The 18453-nt window shown below is 28.5% G+C and overlaps 4 protein-coding genes across 5 annotated transcripts; 3 read left to right on the top strand and 1 right to left on the bottom strand.

Annotated features, from left to right (window-relative positions):
* Positions 1-238: 238 nt before the first annotated feature.
* LOC113387594 (histone deacetylase Rpd3) lies at positions 239-5494 on the bottom strand. Of its 2 annotated transcripts, none has more exons than XM_026624935.1 (5): positions 5369-5494; positions 2421-2533; positions 2236-2353; positions 1048-2163; positions 239-382 (listed from the first exon to the last, which is right to left on the bottom strand). In XM_026624935.1, the coding sequence occupies exons 1-5, from the start codon at positions 5415-5417 to the stop codon at positions 315-317; spliced, it is 1464 nt and encodes a 487-aa protein (XP_026480720.1). In that variant the 5' UTR covers positions 5418-5494; the 3' UTR covers positions 239-314. The 2 variants fall into 2 exon arrangements, with proteins under 2 accessions (XP_026480720.1, XP_026480721.1); XM_026624936.1 differs by having other exon boundaries at positions 315-373.
* A 117-nt stretch (positions 5495-5611) lies between these two features.
* On the top strand, positions 5612-8690 carry LOC113387596 (signal peptidase complex subunit 2). Its single transcript, XM_026624937.1, has 6 exons — positions 5612-5782; positions 5880-6011; positions 6080-6145; positions 7058-7191; positions 8043-8189; positions 8420-8690. Exons 2-6 carry the CDS (start codon positions 5961-5963, stop codon positions 8601-8603), a joined length of 582 nt encoding a protein of 193 aa, XP_026480722.1. The 5' UTR covers positions 5612-5782; positions 5880-5960; the 3' UTR covers positions 8604-8690.
* Positions 8691-11405: 2715 nt separating this feature from the next.
* On the top strand, positions 11406-17784 carry LOC113388370 (transcriptional regulator ATRX homolog). The gene is given in 7 exon segments (XM_026625756.1): positions 11406-11785; positions 11888-13697; positions 13699-14894; positions 15653-15829; positions 16018-16390; positions 16604-16880; positions 17692-17784. Coding segments are annotated over 6 exon segments (4179 nt in total). The 3' UTR covers positions 16847-16880; positions 17692-17784.
* On the top strand, positions 17308-18375 carry LOC113388371. The gene is made up of 3 exons (XM_026625757.1): positions 17308-17512; positions 17692-17900; positions 18112-18375. The coding sequence occupies exons 1-3, from the start codon at positions 17308-17310 to the stop codon at positions 18373-18375; spliced, it is 678 nt and encodes a 225-aa protein (XP_026481542.1).
* Positions 18376-18453: the final 78 nt, after the last annotated feature.

Below are 18453 nucleotides of genomic sequence, written 5' to 3' on the forward strand. Positions count from 1 at the left end.
TAAAATATACAGCTAATAAAATTATATTGCTTATTAAAACGGGCTAGTCACTACAATTCACCAGATCACATTCAAATAATTATTAAATCGAGTTCACATTTCAATACGAACAGCAATCATGTCCATTTTTAGTTAAAAAATTTTCAAATAATAAGTTGGAAGTGCAAATATAAATATAATAATGTTTTTCATGATAGCACATTTAGATTATTTGAACAAATAACAAAAATTGACAACATAATTTGTCAAGAAGTTGGAAAATGAAATTATTTGCTCAAATATGTACATTTTCATATTTGTTCATTTTTTTTTTATCAGGGGTTTGGCAACGGCTCTTTCTTTGCTTCATCCGATGCATTTGTTTTGAGATCCTCTTTCTCTTCTGGAAATAAATAATTGTAAGTGATTTCAAATTAAATCAGATAAAAATAATATATATATATATATATATATATATATATATATACATATATATATATATATACATATATATATATATATATATATATATATATATATATATATATATATATATATATATATATATATATATATATATATATATATATATATATATATAATGTGTGTGTATATATATATATATTAGGGTCGTCCTTAATATGGAAATTTTCGAATTTTATTGCTCCCAGAGGCTTAAGTGCTTCCAAATTGATAAAAAAAATTCTCTAGAAGTTTTAGCTCTTAATATTAACTTTTAGGTAGTATGCAATTCAATCAAAGCTTCATATGGAAATAGCATGGAAAAATTTTGAAAATTTTAAAAATGTTTTTTAGATATAACTTAGCGACAAATGAATTAAGTGATCATTTGTGTCATCTTTCATTGAAAATTAGACGCTCTGCAAAACAGTTATTTCATAATTTGTTTTGTAGAGCGTCGAATTTTGAATAAAACTCATTCATACATATGTACACACACATACATATACACACTTTTGGCAGTAAAAATCTCAAATATTATATCAAATTTTTAAATTAATCTGAGGATAAATCTTTGACAACCAGCCAATTTTTTTCATTACTGACCTTTCACTTCCTTATCTTCAATTTTAACATCTCCTTCTTTGGAGCCATCAGTTTTGTCCAGCCTAGGTCTTTTCCTCTGCCCTTTGTATGTCCTGTTATCCCTCCTGCCGCCTTCTCCTTCATCTTCGCTATCAGAGTATTCATTGTCTGGAGCAATACGCTTATCTTTATCACTCTGTGGAAGCCTCTCATCCTTATCCACTTTTTCTTCATCATCCGATTCATCATTCACGGCATCTTCAGGTATTGCCTGGACTTGCACACCAGGAGCATGTGGAAGCATTCTTAGGTTTTCAAAGAGTCTATTCTTAATTTTTTCAAGATATTCATTTGTGTTTTGATTGGACATATTACTTGGACTTATGTGCAGTTTGAAATCTGGACCAAAGTATTCAAAGTAGTCGTTGTAAGGTAATTCATTTGCAATTTCACAACCCAAAGCTACTGATGTTTCGTATGTCCAGCATCTGGATACATTCCTAATAGTATAACCTCCACCTCCCACCATGAGGAACGGGAGGCCGTACTTTTTGACAAACTCCACACACTTTCCATGACCTTTGACTGTTAAATTGAAACAGCCCAAACGATCACCGGTTAAAGAATCTGCACCACATTGTAAAACAACTGCAGACGGTTGAAATGTTTCCATTACTTTTGAAATTATGGGTACAAAAATTGAGTCATAGGACTCATCATCCATACCATCTCTTAAAGGAATGTTAACTGCATAATATTTGCCTTTACCTGCACCAATATCTCTAAGATCTCCTGTTCCAGGGAAATATTCCCCGTATTTATGGAAACTTACAGTCATAACACGATCTGTAGTGTAGAATGCTTCCTCGACTCCATCACCGTGGTGAACATCAATATCAATATACAATACTCTTTGATGATATTTTAGTAATTCTAATATACCCAACACTATATCATTTACATAACAGAAACCAGAGGCTTCAGATTTCTTTGCATGATGCAAACCTCCGCCCCAGTTGATGCAAATTTCACTTGCTTGCTTATTTAACTTAACAGCTGCGGCAACAGACCCACCAGCTGATAATTGACAAAATTCATAGAGACCATCGAATACTGGACAATCCTCACCGACATTAACTGAAATATCATATCCAATTAGTATATACGACTTTAAGACTTTTATATATCTATTACATCAAACCAGCTTACATCTTTGCATCTGCTTGTTATATTCTGACATGTTATCAGGTCTGATCGACCTCAGAAACCTAATGTAATCATCTGAATGAAATTTGGTCATTTCATCGGCAGTAGCTTTATGAGGTCTCTATAGAAATAATAATTAAATAAACATACATTCCAAGAAGACATGATTTTATCATATATGTGCTTACATAAATCTCCATTTTTCTGTATAAGCCATAATTTAATAATAAATTGTGTGTCATGCGTATACGATGAGGTTTCATGGGATGGCCTTGCCCATAATAGTAATTTCCAATGTCGCCTAGTAAAAATACAAATAAATTAAACATGATATAAAAAAACGGTTAAGAGGGTATTCTAGTGTGGAAATTCAAAAAATTCGTTCTTTTCTTTCGTTTCGTATTTTTAAAGTTTAACTATTTAAAAATAGTGTGTACGAGAGGATTTTTTAAAATTTAACCCTTTCCACTCAGATGCCGCCGCTCCGGCGACAAAATACATATAAAACTCGCATTTCGCGAGTGGAAAGGGTTAATGCAAAACTTTAAAAACGTTTTCTTCTCAAAAATGTTTTTTTTTTTTCAAAACGACGTCCACGATTTTTCCAGTTTTACTGGACCAAATTTCGATTTTTACTACTTTTAAAAAACTTGATGAACTCAAAAAAAATGGGAAGAAATTGGCCCTTTTTTTTAAGTCACTATTTTGTCAAAAATTTATTTTTTAACTTAATTCTAGTGTAAATCATATCTAAATCATTCTCAATTAATAATCTTTTTTTTCATATCAAAGGAAGGAAGGCAATCATGGGCAATTATTAACTTTTATTTTTTTTTTTTGTACTCTTGTAACATTGATGAAGAAATTATAAAAAAGATGATTGTAAAAAAAAATTGATAGCCCTTTTGTCAGATAATTCAAAAATGACATAATACCCCTTAAGAGTTTACGTTTTACTACTAATACTTGTATAGAACATCATAACAATTGATATTGATGTTCATTTGTATGAAAGGTTATATAATTTTTTACTTATTTATTATTTAATTTTTTACCCATAAAATATATTTATGACATGCAATATTAATGATGAATAAAATTGGAAACTTCAATAAATAATATCATATTTATTGAAGTTTTCAATAACTAACCATCATATTTCTTTTTTAAGAACGATTTATATTTTTTAAGAACTTTTCCTATTAAGAAATACATATTTGTAGTCGTTGTTGAAGTGTTGTAATCAACCGAATTCTAATTTAAAAATACATGGCATAATTATTTTATAAAACATAACTAATTTTACAAAATCTCATTTCCATGATTTTTATTTGATAATTTGATTTTTAGTGTCTATTCAGTAGGATTGTTATATCAATTTTATGCCAATAAATTCAGATGATAACTTCATTTTTGGGTAAGTAATTTCTTATTGTGTATCGAAAAAACACAATTTTCTTCATGGATTACTAATATTTATTATTTTTCTATACTAATATTATAAAAGCTTTCCTTTGATTAATAAAAGTGGTAATAAATACTATATTCAAAAGACAGACATATATAAACTTGTATTAATTCAGGTTTTGCTTAAACACAATTAAATCATATTTAACAAATTTGCAAGATCCAATAACTAACGAGTCATGTCTTTCAAAAATAAAAACATTATCATTAATAAACAGCCATCAAAACAGATAGATTATAATTTATTACTAATAAAACATATTTAAAGTCATTGTTGAAGTCTTGCCATTAGACAAATTCTATTCTTAAAATAATGTAGGAAATTATCATATTATAAAAATGAACTGTTCTTTCGCAACAAAGTCATAAATATAACTTTTATTTGATAATTTGATTTTTATTGTCTATTCAGTAGTTTTATACTGCTTTTTTGCTAATAAATTCAGATAAAAGCTTTATTTTTGGGTAACAAATTTCTTATTGTCTATCAAAAGGACAATTTTCTTCATAAATTTATAATTACTAAAATGCCTTGATGCATATATTTTTTAATTGTAACTTTCTTTTTTTCCAAGAGCGACTTATAAAAACGTTATCAATGGCTTAATAAATAACCATCAAAACAGATGGTTTGTTATTTATTATTAATAAAACATAAATGACATTATTAATAAAACATAAATGACATTATTAATAAAACATATTTGTACTCAAAGTCTTAGCATTAAACAAATTCTGTTCTTAAAATGTAGTGCATTATCATTTTATAAAAATGAACTGATCTTTTGCAAAAAAATCATATTTTTATAACTTTTGTTCGATAATTTGATATTTAGCAGTTATTCAATAGGATTTTTAAAATAGGTTTATCTTTATAAATATTGTTTAATCATCTTATTCCTAAATCTAATTCTCTGTTAAATTTTAGTTATGTTCTCTAACTTTAACCCAATTAACAAAAATATTGATATTCATAACAGTACACTAAATCGACTAAATCAAATAATCTTCATCTACTCAATTTAATCTTTATATTTCTTGTATTTTTAAATATTTTTTGTACTCTCTTTCTATGTATTATAATTGTATTTTTAAGTCATCTTAGAACTTTTCTGTGGGCTAAAGTAAATAAATAAATACTGAAAAGAATAAGAAATTGCTCATTTTGTATTTTTTTAAGAGAGAAGATTCTTCTTCATGCTTTTATGCATTTTCTAATTGTTACTATTTTTTTACTAATATATCCTTTGATTAGTGAAAGTGGTGATGGATACTGTACAGACAGATATAAAATTAAATTTGTATTAATTTAAGTTTTGATTACAATTTTTCATTGTTTTTTGTAACAAAAATGCTTCGCCAAACTCTGGCGAGAGATTTTGAAAATAAGAATAAACGCGCGACCAATCACAAAGCGGTACTACAGACGCCCGATTAGTGACATAGGATTTCTCAAAATATATACGAAAAATTTTTTTTTTAAAAAATATCTATTAACACAAGACATTAACTTCAAAATCATCTTGAATTCATTACCGAAATACACCAAATCGACTTAATACACCAATTTATTTTCGTCAACCTGAGGTTAACATTCGAGCGTTGTATATAAAAACTAACAATACACATTTGTACTAAAACTATAAACATTATGGAAAATTTTACTCACTATCATAATAATAACACACTCGCTTCTTGCTATGAGCCTGAATCGACATTTTCCACTATTATTTTTGAATTAACTATTCGAGGAGAACTCAAACAAATTTCTCGGCTTGATAACTAATTTGCAAATGGCGGAATTTTAATGATGACAATGTTGCCACCCTGTTGACAGTGCAAATATCAGGCTGCCTATTTTAATTTACTTTAGACAGCTAAAACAAAAATGTTTACTTGATTAATTGATAAATCATTAAGCAATTATATATTTAGGATAGCAGATAAAATACACTTACGCAAAACTGTTTTGATTTGTTTGTTAGTAAATATACTTTATTTAATTGTGATCGTCTAATATTTGTTGCCGGCCGTTCATTGGTGTATGTGCCGATACAGATGACGTGTGACATTTAAATACCTGGTTAGTGTGTTGTTTTTTAAAATAATACTTATATTCACATTAAATACCACAGCAAACCTTATTTTTAACAAACTAAATATAACTATTATATTTTTAGATAATATATTTATACTTATATATCCAATATATAACATAATTTTTATACATATTGTGTGTATACATTTGACAAACAAAAATAATGGGAAGTAAACCGAAAACCGATTCAAAGGACAAAGCTACTCCTGTAGAAGTGAGTTTTGATATATTTGTGTAATATAATAAATATGTGTTTTAATTATTCATGAACATATTTTATAGCCTGTCAAAATAAACAAATGGGATGGTTCCGCAGTGAAAAATGCAATTGATGATGCAGTAAAAGAGGTGAATATAAGCAATTATTTCAATAACAGGTAACACCCGCATAACACGGTACTTCTTTTAAACCCGGATTTGCCCTAACACAGTTTAAGAATTGATACCATCCCTCTTATAACACGGTACTTTTAAAGCATGGGTTTAGGTAATAAATTACCTACAAAAATCAAACTTTATTTAATCTAAAATTAGTAAATTCACAGTACAATAGCTCAATAATAATAACAATCAATAAATTGATACTTATTGTTCCAGCGCATTCATTGTATAGAAATAAAATTCTAGGTTTATCCGAACAATTAAACAATTAGTCTTAAACAAATTTCCTTTAAATAAAATGAGCATAAAATTTTATAAAGATAACTTTGCATGAGGTAAATATATACATATCTTCTTGCTAATATATAAATATCTGAGCAAATAATCGCAAATATATTGTTTTTGCAAAAATAATACACAGATCTGGAGGTACAGAAAACTGCACAGATGATGAGGATACCTTGCAAAAGAAGGATTGTGTTGGATAGCTCTTACACATTAATTATGACATAAACAATCATATAATTCATGTAGTTTATATTACTCCTTAAAAAAATTAATAAGTATATCAATATTTATTATGAAATCATGGCTTGTAGCATGATTTTCTGAATTCTTGGAACGTAACCACTCTTTTTGTACTAGTTCTTTGGCCTGTATAACATGGATTTGCATAAGACACTACCTTTTTGAAACGGAACTACTGTGTTATGCGGGGGTGATCTGTATACTAGAAATACTGATGCACAATAATGTTCAGCAAAATATAATAACTCTTTTAAATACTTTATTTTATGGTCAGCTTGATAATCTTGTAATATGATTTTCAACGTTATGGTTATTTATTACATGTTCTTACTTTACTTTATCCTTTATCAGGTTATAACAGGCCGACTAAAATGTGAAGAAAACTTTAATTTAATGGACGGCAGATTGTTAATTTGTGGAATAGCAGTTGGTGTAGCTGGATTTGCTTTACTTTGGGATGGTATTTATCCATTTCCCATGTCAAGGTATATTTATTTTGAACAAATTTGAAAAGTTGCAACATTCTTTTGAATTATGAGTTCTCATAAAGCGGGAATTGCTTTACTTTGGCATTATATTTATCCATTTCCCATGTCAAGGTATATTTATTTTGAACAAATTTGAATAGTTGCAATTTTTATTTGAATTAGAAGTCCTTCACTACATGCAGTTGCTGTAGCGGCAATTGCTTTACTTTGAGATTACATTTTTCTATTTTCCATGTCCAGGTATATTTGTTTTGAATGATTGGAACTGCAAATGTTTGAATTAAGAGAGCCTTTCATTATATGCAGTTTCTGTAGTGGGATTCGGTTTGCTCTAGGATTATATTTATATTTGCTATGTCAAGGTATATTTTTTTTTAACAAATTTCATTGGAACTGAAAATTTTGTTTGAATCAAGAGTCATTCCTTTCGGAATTCATCTGAATTTAAATTTTTTTAATTAATTTCCATTTATTCACGTGTTGAGATACATTTTTTTCAAAGTTTTCAAGAAATATATTTGTTACGGTAGATAAATTATTAAGGGGTATTCTATTAAATTTTAGGTCATTTTTAAAACATTGTAAGAAAAATGGCAATACATTTTTTTACTATCAATTTTTCTTATAATTTATTTATCAATGTTACAAAAATACATGAGAAAAGTTAATCATTTTAAAAATAAGCAGTAGTGGAAGTAGGGGGTCTCAGAAAATTGCAACTCTCTTAACTCTCTGAAATGAAAAAAAAAAGATTATTAATCTAGAATGATGTTGCAATGGCATATACTAGGATCAAGTCAATTTTTTTTATAATAAATGCTATCTTTTATTTATTTTTTTAATTATAGGCCAGTGCTGATTAGTTGCGTTATGTCATATTTTGTGCTCATGGGGGTTCTTACACTTTACACTACAGTGAAAGAAAAAGGAATATTTGTGGTAGCGGCCAACAAAGATACTGACAAATATATAGAAGCGAGTTCAAATCTTAAAAAGTAAGTTTTTTTTACATGTATTTATATTACTCCTAACATAACTCCTTAAACTTTTAAAAAAGTCCATGAAACATTTACTTGCAAAACTTTTATTTTGCATTTTTTAAGTATCATTAAGTTCTATTAACATGTATTGGATTTTAACTATGATTTATTCTTTTCAAAAATATCAAGTTGTACCTCATCAGCTAAACATACAATTATTTTTCATATCTCGTAATTGTTTTCAGATATGATGACAAATACACATTATCATTATTGATTTGTGACATAGCTCGCACTAAAAAACGTGAAGTCTCTGTTACTAAGTCTGTTGCGTCTTTTATTGATGTAAATGGTGTTGTATTACCTGATTTGGTCGAGAATGAAGTTATGAAACTATATAATTCTAGTGGAAATAAGAAAGATAATTAATTTATTGTTGTAAATAGCATATATATAAAAATGATCTTTTATAAATCGATGAAATAATTTTACTTTTTTGTCAGTAATATAACTAAATGCACCTAATTTCATATTTTATCTAATTTTTTGGTTTATTTTATTTTTTTTAATTCAAATCAAATTTAATTATATAAAGACAATTTTATTGTAATGAATTTGTCGTTTAATAATGATTTTTAGATGATGAATTAGACATACTTTCACAATGTTTGTAATAAAAGGTTTTTATTGATTTTAGTTTCAGAATTATTCAAAAACGTTTTAATAAACATTATACACTAATGGAAAAAAAACTTGTTCAGGATAAATAATAATTTTTGCTATTATTCAAGGAGAATATTTTTAAATTGCATTTTCCTATATATTTTATAAATAGGTATACAACTTAATGAATCTGCATTAGACAGTTTATCAATCTGCTGTATGCAAACAAAAATCAAATTCATAATAGTTGAATTTGTATAAAAACTTGTACAAAAAATACTAGATCTATGGAATCAATTGAATGAATTATTTTACAAAATCAAGTACGGTTTTTGCATTCATAACAAAAATAACCACAAGAAGTGCTCTGCAATTGTGTGTACTATAAGATTTTTTTTTTAAAAAGTGAGAAAAGCATAAAAGTTGCAGGCAGTTGATATATGCAGTGTTATCAAGTAAGTGGTATTGATACTCTTTATGAACTCTCTTAGGCATTTATTTGCTAAATTTGCAACTTTTACAGTAATTGAAATATTTTTTATATTGCACATAAAATCTTGTATTTTTACCTTTTAACTTCCCGAAGGAGAAATTTATGTTTTCATCAAAAAATCCGAATCGCTAATTTTATGTTTTCTCAAGCCATTCTGAATCGAGTGAGACCAAATTTGGAAAAAGTATGTGTGTGTGAACAGATATTTTGTCTTAAATCGACGTTTTCTCAAAAACTGCTTGACCGTTTTCAAAAATTTTAAAGCCATTCGATGTATCTTGATGGAGGACTAGCGTTTTTTAGTTTTGTGCGATCATCGGTCGAGCCATTTCTTAGTAAATCTTAGATTTTGAAAACTCAAAAAACTGTTCGAAAGATATTGGTTGGGAATCGTGCTGATTAGTTTTTGGTAGAGATGGACCGGCCGTTTTCTTGTAATAAATTTAGTAAAAACTAAAAAAAAATCATAAAAAACGTCGAAAAAAATTTTATGATTTTTTTTAATGGTAAATACCATAGTCTTATAGATCATACTCGGCCTACGACAAGTCATTTAATTTTGAACATTCGTCAAAGTTTGCAAATATTAGTATCTTTTTCGTCGATGTTTGCTCGAAAACGCCTGAACCGATTTAAGAAATTTAAAAGCCATTTGATGTATCTCAATGTGGACTATCGTTTACCAGTTTTGTGCGACGATCTACCGAGCCGTTTCTTTGTAATTTGGAAGAAAGTGTTAAACTTTACGTCCACATTTAAGCTCATACTACCGAATCGATTTTAAAAAATCAAAAACTGTTCGAAAGATATTAGTTGCGAATGATACTGATTAGTTTTAGATGAAAATCTACCGAGCCATTTTCTTGTAAATAACTGTTGAAAAAAAATTAAGCCGATTTTTTTTGACGATATATATCATGGTCTTACGGAACTTACTCAAATATTATGGTGTTACGACAAGTATTTTAATTTTAAAAATTAAAAATGAGTAGTTTTTTTTTGACGTTTGTTAAAATTAAAATTAGATTAAATTTACTTGGTATAACGATAGAGTACTTGGCCTTAATGAACCTTCTAAACCATTGAAGTCCTACGGAAATTGGTTCAATTATAAAAATTACTGATTTGTGAAAATTTCCTTTCAGAAAATACTCCGAGTTAACGTGTTCGTTCGTTTCCAATTTATTTTTTATTGATTAAGTCGATTATTTACACATATCGGGAAATTCTTGCAACTTGCCTCAATGCAAAATACCAATACCAACTAGTTTATTTATTTATTTAATCTATGTTATCTAGTGAATTTCATTAGAATTATTTTTTTAATCTCCTTTTTGAAAATTTGATAATATACTCGATCATTTTTCTAATTTTAAAAAATCCGCCAGAAGAGCTACCAACATAATAAATGAAAACGAATTGACGTTTATATAAAAAAATGCACAGATCAAATAAATATCACTTGCTCAAAGTTTTCTATTCAAGCTCAGCTCAGCTGTTTGATACATATTTTTTATGTACTCATAAATATATTACATTCGTTATTAGAAAGTAATTGTATATTCGTATATATGTTTACTTATCTATGTATAATATAATATTATGTACTTATTTGCCATCATATACTCGAATATTATTTTGCAATCATCCAAATTGAATCGAGTTTTACTCTCCTTAACGTTACCTTATATTCATTATGAAAGATAATGCAATCAAACATTGAACTAATTAATCTATATGCATTTAAGACTTTATAAATTGTATGAATTTAAAAGTTATAATTTTAAATTCAAATTTGAATTCCAAAAGTTGACAGTGATTTCGTATCTGTATGAATCATCTCTTCGCACATGAAATGTTATCGCAAATTGTTGTTACGGCGAATTGTTGACAATTTATGTTATGAAAATAAGATTTTTTACACAAACAACTTCCGAATGAGTTTTAAAGGAATGTCATTATTTAGAAGATGTGAAACTCATTTATATTAGTGAATTAAGATAGTATTTTATTCCTTCTCAATATTATTAGACTTTTTATTACATTGTTTTAGAGGTTATATTTCAGTTATAAAAATGAATGATGAGCATTTGGAAAGAAATAAGGTGAAGTTAAGAAAAACTGCCTTAAAAAGAAGGCTGAACTTGCTTGAATTAAGAAGAAACAACAGATTGATAGATTTTCAAGAAAATGAACTGAACAAGAGAAAAATATCTATTAGAACAGCAAATGATGTTTCTAGTTATGTTTCATCTAAGTCAACCGATAAAAGTAAGCAATTAGATAATGGATTTCATGAAAATGGAGATCATAATTATGCACTTAACAACACTCATTGCAATACAAAGTTTGATGAAAACGAAATTGATCTACATACATCTGGCAAGTCTGAAAATTCTAATAGTTGTATTTCAAATAACAACGAAGAAGTCACTACTGCACCAAATATCTACAAGCAAGAAACAAATTTATTTTTCACATCGAGTGAGAATATTGATTTCACAAATGAATCCTTCGAAAATTTGAATAATATTTATAGAGATATTTGTGTTTTTAGTAAATTTATCCAATTGAAAATTCAACAGATTAATAGTAAACAAAGCACTATCAATAGTTTTGATGACATTGATCCAATAATTCATACACTTTTCAGGTTCTTGAAAAAATGTCAAATCAATTTTAAACACTTTAGCCGCCATTTGGTGAAAAATTATAAAGAACTTTATGAAAATTTCAATAAATCTATAGGCGACAAAATCTTGTTGGAATCAGATGATAGTTTAGAGGAAAGTTTGGAAAAAAGTAATAAGTCGACTTCTGAAACCTCTCATAAAAGTAATGATGAAGAACAAGAACAAAATACGAATCCGTTACTGGAGAATCAACAAACCGGTGCTACTTTTAGTGATGGTGATAAAAGTAAGATCATGTCACTAACTCCAATAGTTGCAATTGAAAAATTTGATGACTATCCATTGAATCTACCTAATTATGATGGCTTGGTACGTGAACTTAATGTATCTATCGAAAAGTGTGATGATAAATTTCCAGAATTATTTCAATCACCAGAAAAATGCCAAGTATATGCTGATGAAAACCGTGACAATGATGAAGACAATGCTAAAACAGATGAAACTAATACAGGAAAGCTAGAAAAAGATGCTTTGGATACAGAAATTTCTAGACTTACTAATTTAAATAATTTAAAACGAAGCCATGATTCAGATTCAAATAATGACCAAGTTAAAAAATTAAAGACTTGTGAGAAAAGTCAGGAATCTGTACACGATGAAGGACATAGCACTATGGATGAATCCGATCAATCAAATCATAGTATAGAAGTTGAGGAAAAGTCTGCATTTTCAGAAGAGCATATAAACGATCTGGCTGTAGATGAAATTTTAAATTTAACAGATTCCAACAGCGGAGATGAGCCAGTTACTTCAACTTCAACAATCGGACAAAAAAAGGTCAACAAAGCAGGGGATTTTATGATCGATGAAGAAAAATTGAAAGCAGATATGAAGAATGAATCAACAACAGAAGAAGAAACGAAAGAAGGTAATGTGTTTGAGCATGATAAGAAAATATGCAGAAGAAAATTTGTACCAAATTTGCACATGGAGTTAAGTACATCGAGCAATTTGGAAGATAGTTCTGAATGTGAGCTTATAAATAGTTCTCAAAAAATTTATGTTTCTGTCTCAAGTTCTGATAATGAAGATGTTGCAGACAAAGGCAGAAAAAACATTAGAGAGATAATTGATTCGAAATATTTAGAAATGGATACGCAAAGAGCCAACAAAGAGGAAAGAAAACGCTTAGAAAGAATTACTTTGAAAGACCAAACTCGCGGTTTGAATACAAATAATACCGAACAATTTATTCTGGATCGCCATCCTGAAACAAAAGAAGTTATTGTAGCTGTTCATCCCTTATTGAATAAGCATTTGAAGAACCATCAACGTGATGGTATAAAATTTATGTGGGATAGTTGTTATGAAACAGTAGATTTAATAAAAGATAAAAAAAACTTTGGTAATGGGTGCATATTAGCGCATTGCATGGGTTTAGGGAAAAGTTTGCAAGTTATTGCATTTGCTCATACATTAATGCGCCATAAATCCTGTCAAACTAGAACCGTATTAATCATTTGTCCTAAATCTGTTACACTTAATTGGAAAGATGAAATACAAAAATGGTTATCTCCATTTCCTGATAAAGAAAAAAAAACTTTTGATCTTACTAATATAAGCAGTCCAAATATGCGCTGTTTGAAACTAAGTAAATGGCAATCAGAAGGTGGTTTTATGATAATAAACTATGATATGTACAGAAATATGATGAATTTAATAAGTGATCCAAGCGCTCAAGATACTTACAAAATCGTATAAGTGTTTTAAGGAATCACTTCGAAACCCTGGACCAGATATTGTATTTCTGGACGAGGGTCATGTTTTAAAGAATGAAAAGACAAAACTTCGAATTCAACTTGAAGAAATAAGAACAAGGCGTAGAGTTATTCTTACAGGAACCCCGATGCAAAATAACTTAAGAGAGTACTACTGGATGGTGCATTTTGTTAAACCGAATCTTTTAGGATCATTCAAAGAGTTTACAAACAGATTTGCTAATCCTATTCGAAATGGTCAGCACAAAAATTCAAATTTCCATGATATAAACTTAATGAAAACGCGTTCTCATGTATTGCATAAACTTTTGAAAGGTACTGTGCAACGCAAAGAAGTTGGAATATTGAAAAAATATTTACCCAAAAAATTTGAATATGTTTTGTACTTGAAACCTAGCGAAATACAGGAAAAACTCTATAATAATTTCTTGATTTCGTTTGGTCAGAAAGCAGAAAGGTCTTCGGTTCTTGAAGCGGCTAAATTTTTTGCTGATTTCCAGGCATTGAAGCGCATTTGGACGCATCCATATGCTCTAGTTGATTTCTTGGAGAAAACCATTTTATTAGAACAGAAGCAAAAGTTTGAAATGCTAATGGATGTGGATGAAATTATTGATGATGATGACAGCGAAAAAATTCATAAAGTGATGAAAAAAATGAAAAAACCACTAATCCCAGCCGATTGGTGGAAAAAGTTCTACACACTGGATGTCTTAAACTCTATTTCAGCCAGTAGCAAGTTGTTAATTGTGTTTAATATAATTGAAGCATGTAAAGTAACTGGAGAGAAGGTTTTGATATTTAGTTCATCTCTGAATGTTCTAAACACTATAGAACATTTTCTAAAAATTATCTCAGATGTGACTTCAGCATCTGGAAACCAGTCTGAAGAACATCCAGCAATAGGAAAATTCAGAGGGATTTGGGAAACTGGAAAAGACTACTTTCGTTTTGATGGCAATCTGCCTCTAGATGATCGACTTAAATATTGCAATGTGTTTAATGATCCTGAAAATAAGAGGGCCAGATTGTTTTTGGTATCTACACGAGCAGGCGGCATCGGATTAAATATGATAGGAGCTAATAGAGTAATAATATTAGATGTTTCCTGGAATCCTGCAGTTGATACGCAAAGTATATTTAGAACATACAGGTATGCTTTTCTAATAACATATACTTAAAATAAAGCTAAATTGTATTAAATAACTAGTCTTTGCGGCAAATTGCTGGAACTTCACGAACCGCAATTTACAATTATTAACAGCATTAAAATATTGAATTTTTTGAAAATTCTGAATTTAAACTTCCCTCAGGTTAAGTTATAGTAATCGCAAAAAAATCGAAAATTAAAATTTGTATATATCTTCACATTTCAGAGGTTTCTGAACATTTTGGCATACCTTATAATTAGAAAAAATGGAGGTATGTGTGTGTGTGTGTACGTGTGCGGATACAAATTTTCGTCGACGATTTCGGGAACAAAGTTCAACGTATAAATTTTGTTTACATTTCTATAGGTTCCGTAACATCGTTTGTCCGATAGACTGCGATGCGACGCTTAGGCGCTTCGATATTTCGTTTCTATGCAGCTAAAGAAGCTGTGCGATTCTTTGAAAAAAGTTCAAAACGTAAAACAATCTTTTTTTCAGTTTTTTTTTTCAAAAATTAAGAGTTTCTCAAAAGTCTATTTTTTTAAAGTTCCACAAAAATTGAATCTTTTTTAAAAACTTCAATTTTTTGTACAGGATGTTCCAGCAATTTGCCTTAAAGCACGATGCCGTGCACCACTAGTTATTGTGTATTTTTACCACTTTTTGCTCCGTATGTTTGAAACTGCTGGATCTACCTTTGCCAAAATGATGTAATACATAAAATTGCAGTAAAATTACTTTTTTCGTTTTCTAATTTCAGACTGCAACAAACAAAAGTATGTTTTGTGTATCGTCTAATTGCTGCAGGATTTATGGAACAAAAGATTTATGAGAGATCTGTTACTAAGGAAGCCCTATCGTGCCGAGTTGTAGATGCTCAGCAAATTGGACGTCATTATACAACTGCCGATTTAGCTGAATTATACACTTCTTACAGGTAACAGTAGGATATAAACAATATTATTAACTTTTTGAAGGAGAGTTACTGGAGAAGAAAATTCGACTTGCGCTTATCAAGAAGGCAAAATGTTACTCACAATCAGTTTATATATTTATTTGAATAATTCTAAATATGTCTAGTTTTGGTTCTGTAAACGTAATGTAACATATATTCATGTTTTACAGTGAACTGCCAAGCATAACCTCTTATAAGAAGCCTGAGGACACTGTATTGCAAAACATTTTAGCCGGTCCGTCTTCTTCATTCATCCATAATTATCATGAACATGATTCATTATTAGCTAATATTGAGGAAGAAAGTTTGCCTCCAGAAGCATGTGAAACGGCATGGCGAGAGTTTCTTCAAGAAGAGAGAGAAAATCCTTATACAAATGTGGGTTCACATGTGACCAAAACATGTGATCCAAATATGAGGCCTGTGGATATTCGACAAATGGGATTTCCTGAATATGTAACCACAATGTCCGAAACTCAGATCATTCCAAAACATACTTATGCAAATGCTTATTTACAACGTGAAACAAATCCTGCAGTGGAGGTAAACAAATATGTGAATTAAATACATTTGACTTAAATAGTTGAATCTCGATTCTTATTGGTTAAGATGATTATTAATACAAGTAGTATTGAAAAGTTTATGCAACTAGTTTTTAGGCAAAATGCCACTTACATCTAGCTTCTGTGAAATGTTCAAAGTCGTTTTTTTTTTATAAACTACATTTTTATAATTTAAATCTTATTTCCTAAACAGACAATATCAGATGAGCGAAATACAAATCATACCTTGAACTTCAGTCGAATAAGTAGTAGTGATGATCCTGTAATAGCCGAAGCCAACAATGATGATGATATTTTACAAATATCAGATGATGACAGTCAAAAAACAATAAAATTTGGTGCCAGCAATTTTAATATGGACCGGAATGAACAAACATACGCTAATATTGATTTAACATTTGAAGATGATGATTGTTTCATTGTTCCGGAAACATAACATTTAAAAATATAATTTTAACTTTGACAAAGAGGTAAATGTGATATCCTAGTGCTAACCTATAGAAGATATATAAATAATTCATCAAATTACTAACAATGAATTAAAACTGTGATCAATTTATATAATAGTTCATAACTACTTTCTATAATTATTAAATAATAAAGTGTTTGTTCAAACAAATAAAATGCTTTTGTTTGCATTTACTAATTCAAATCAGAAATAAAAAAAAATGTTGGTGATGCATATTTTAAACAATATCTATAATAATCAAAAAATTGCGAAATTCAAAAAATTAAATTTCGCGGTTTTTATTCCAACATGAAGTTTGCATTATTTATGTTAGTATCGAACTGTCAAAAAATGTTCTGCAAATCCATTTGCAAAAATTTGTTTATTAATTAAATGCAAACAAAATTGTTTACAAACATAAGTTAAAAATCAACTTAGGAAAGAGAACAATGGATTTTGCTACAAGTAAACAAATTGTAGATGCTTTTCATGAAAAATTTGTAGGCAAAAAGTTTTATGGACAATATGCGGAACGTCGATATGTTAGCAAAATAAATTGCTATCGGGATTTAATTTTAATTGATAAAAATGAAGCACATATTCAGAAACTTATTGATGATGTATTAACATATTATTCGAGTCTAAATTCAACAGGTGAACTTTTTTTCTTTAATTATTTTGTACCTATTACTAACATATCACTAAGAGAATAAATTAAACTACAATATAAATATATATATATATATATATATATATATATATATATATAATAAAAATATCTATTACAAATAAAGTTTTCAATAATAATATATGATCTTTAATTTTCCTATTAGGAATTTGGTTTGGAATGACATGTCCTACCAGCCAAGAAGCACCATTCGGTTATTGCTTTTGGGTGCAGTTGCCAAATGCTATATTTGGAAATTATTTATTCCAAATTGAATCTATAGAAGTTTTAGGAAAAGAAATTGTATTGCAGATCAAACAATTAAAAAATAATGTAACAAGACCAACCAATATACCAAAACAAACTATTAATACTGTAACAAATTGGAATGAATATTTTAATATGTTGAAAGAATCATTTTCTGAGAATTTACTATATTTTTTAACAAACGTGCTCACTTTAAAAAATATTTTCCAAGTAAGTAGTTATCCAAAAAATATATATATTTAATTTTGATGAAATTACCTGATGTATCAAAATGTTTAATTAGTTTTGTTTTAGTTTAATTATATTTTGTTTATTCCAGGCATGTAAATATCTCATCATTCTTTCATTATATTTAGTTTTGGGAGGTTTCGAATTAATGAAATTTTTAGGAGACTTTTCAATTAAGATGTTACAAGAACTTAGAAAACTTTTACAAGCCTCAACTCCTATATGTCTAGCGCTTATAGAGTCATTAACAAAAATTGTTGGAGGACTTTACATTTTAATATCGATGATGTTTCAAGGAAATCGACCACGTCAAAATGGGCCACCAAGACAAGTTCAATATCCAAATTATAGATAGAAACAAAACTATTGACAACCATTTTAAAATATATTTTGTTAAAATTACTTTGGAAAAGTTATCACAAATAGATTTATA

Source organism: Ctenocephalides felis, unplaced genomic scaffold (genome assembly GCF_003426905.1).
Source record: "Ctenocephalides felis isolate EL2017-DRISC unplaced genomic scaffold, ASM342690v1 CF-g0.4_SCAFFOLD_03572, whole genome shotgun sequence".
In the NCBI taxonomy this organism is placed as follows: Eukaryota; Metazoa; Arthropoda; class Insecta; order Siphonaptera; family Pulicidae; genus Ctenocephalides; species Ctenocephalides felis.

What these genes read in the sequence shown, in the direction of transcription:
- LOC113387594 (XM_026624935.1), bottom strand. Translation starts at nt 5,417, where the DNA reads ATGTCGATTCAGGCTCATAGCAAGAAGCGAGTGTGTTATTATTATGAT. An exon ending in ACAGAAAAATGGAGATTTAT is followed by an intron (nt 2,354 to 2,420) that starts GTAAGCACATAT and finishes TTATTTCTATAG; the next exon opens with AGACCTCATAAAGCTACTGC. An exon ending in TGAAGATAAGGAAGTGAAAG is followed by an intron (nt 383 to 1,047) that starts GTCAGTAATGAA and finishes ATTTATTTCCAG; the next exon opens with AAGAGAAAGAGGATCTCAAA.
- LOC113387596 (XM_026624937.1), top strand. Translation starts at nt 5,961, where the DNA reads ATGGGAAGTAAACCGAAAACCGATTCAAAGGACAAAGCTACTCCTGTA. An exon ending in ACAAAGCTACTCCTGTAGAA is followed by an intron (nt 6,012 to 6,079) that starts GTGAGTTTTGAT and finishes CATATTTTATAG; the next exon opens with CCTGTCAAAATAAACAAATG. An exon ending in GCGAGTTCAAATCTTAAAAA is followed by an intron (nt 8,190 to 8,419) that starts GTAAGTTTTTTT and finishes AATTGTTTTCAG; the next exon opens with ATATGATGACAAATACACAT.
- LOC113388371 (XM_026625757.1), top strand. Translation starts at nt 17,308, where the DNA reads ATGGATTTTGCTACAAGTAAACAAATTGTAGATGCTTTTCATGAAAAA. An exon ending in TTCGAGTCTAAATTCAACAG is followed by an intron (nt 17,513 to 17,691) that starts GTGAACTTTTTT and finishes TTTTCCTATTAG; the next exon opens with GAATTTGGTTTGGAATGACA. An exon ending in CAAAACAAACTATTAATACT is followed by an intron (nt 17,901 to 18,111) that starts GTAACAAATTGG and finishes TGTTTATTCCAG; the next exon opens with GCATGTAAATATCTCATCAT.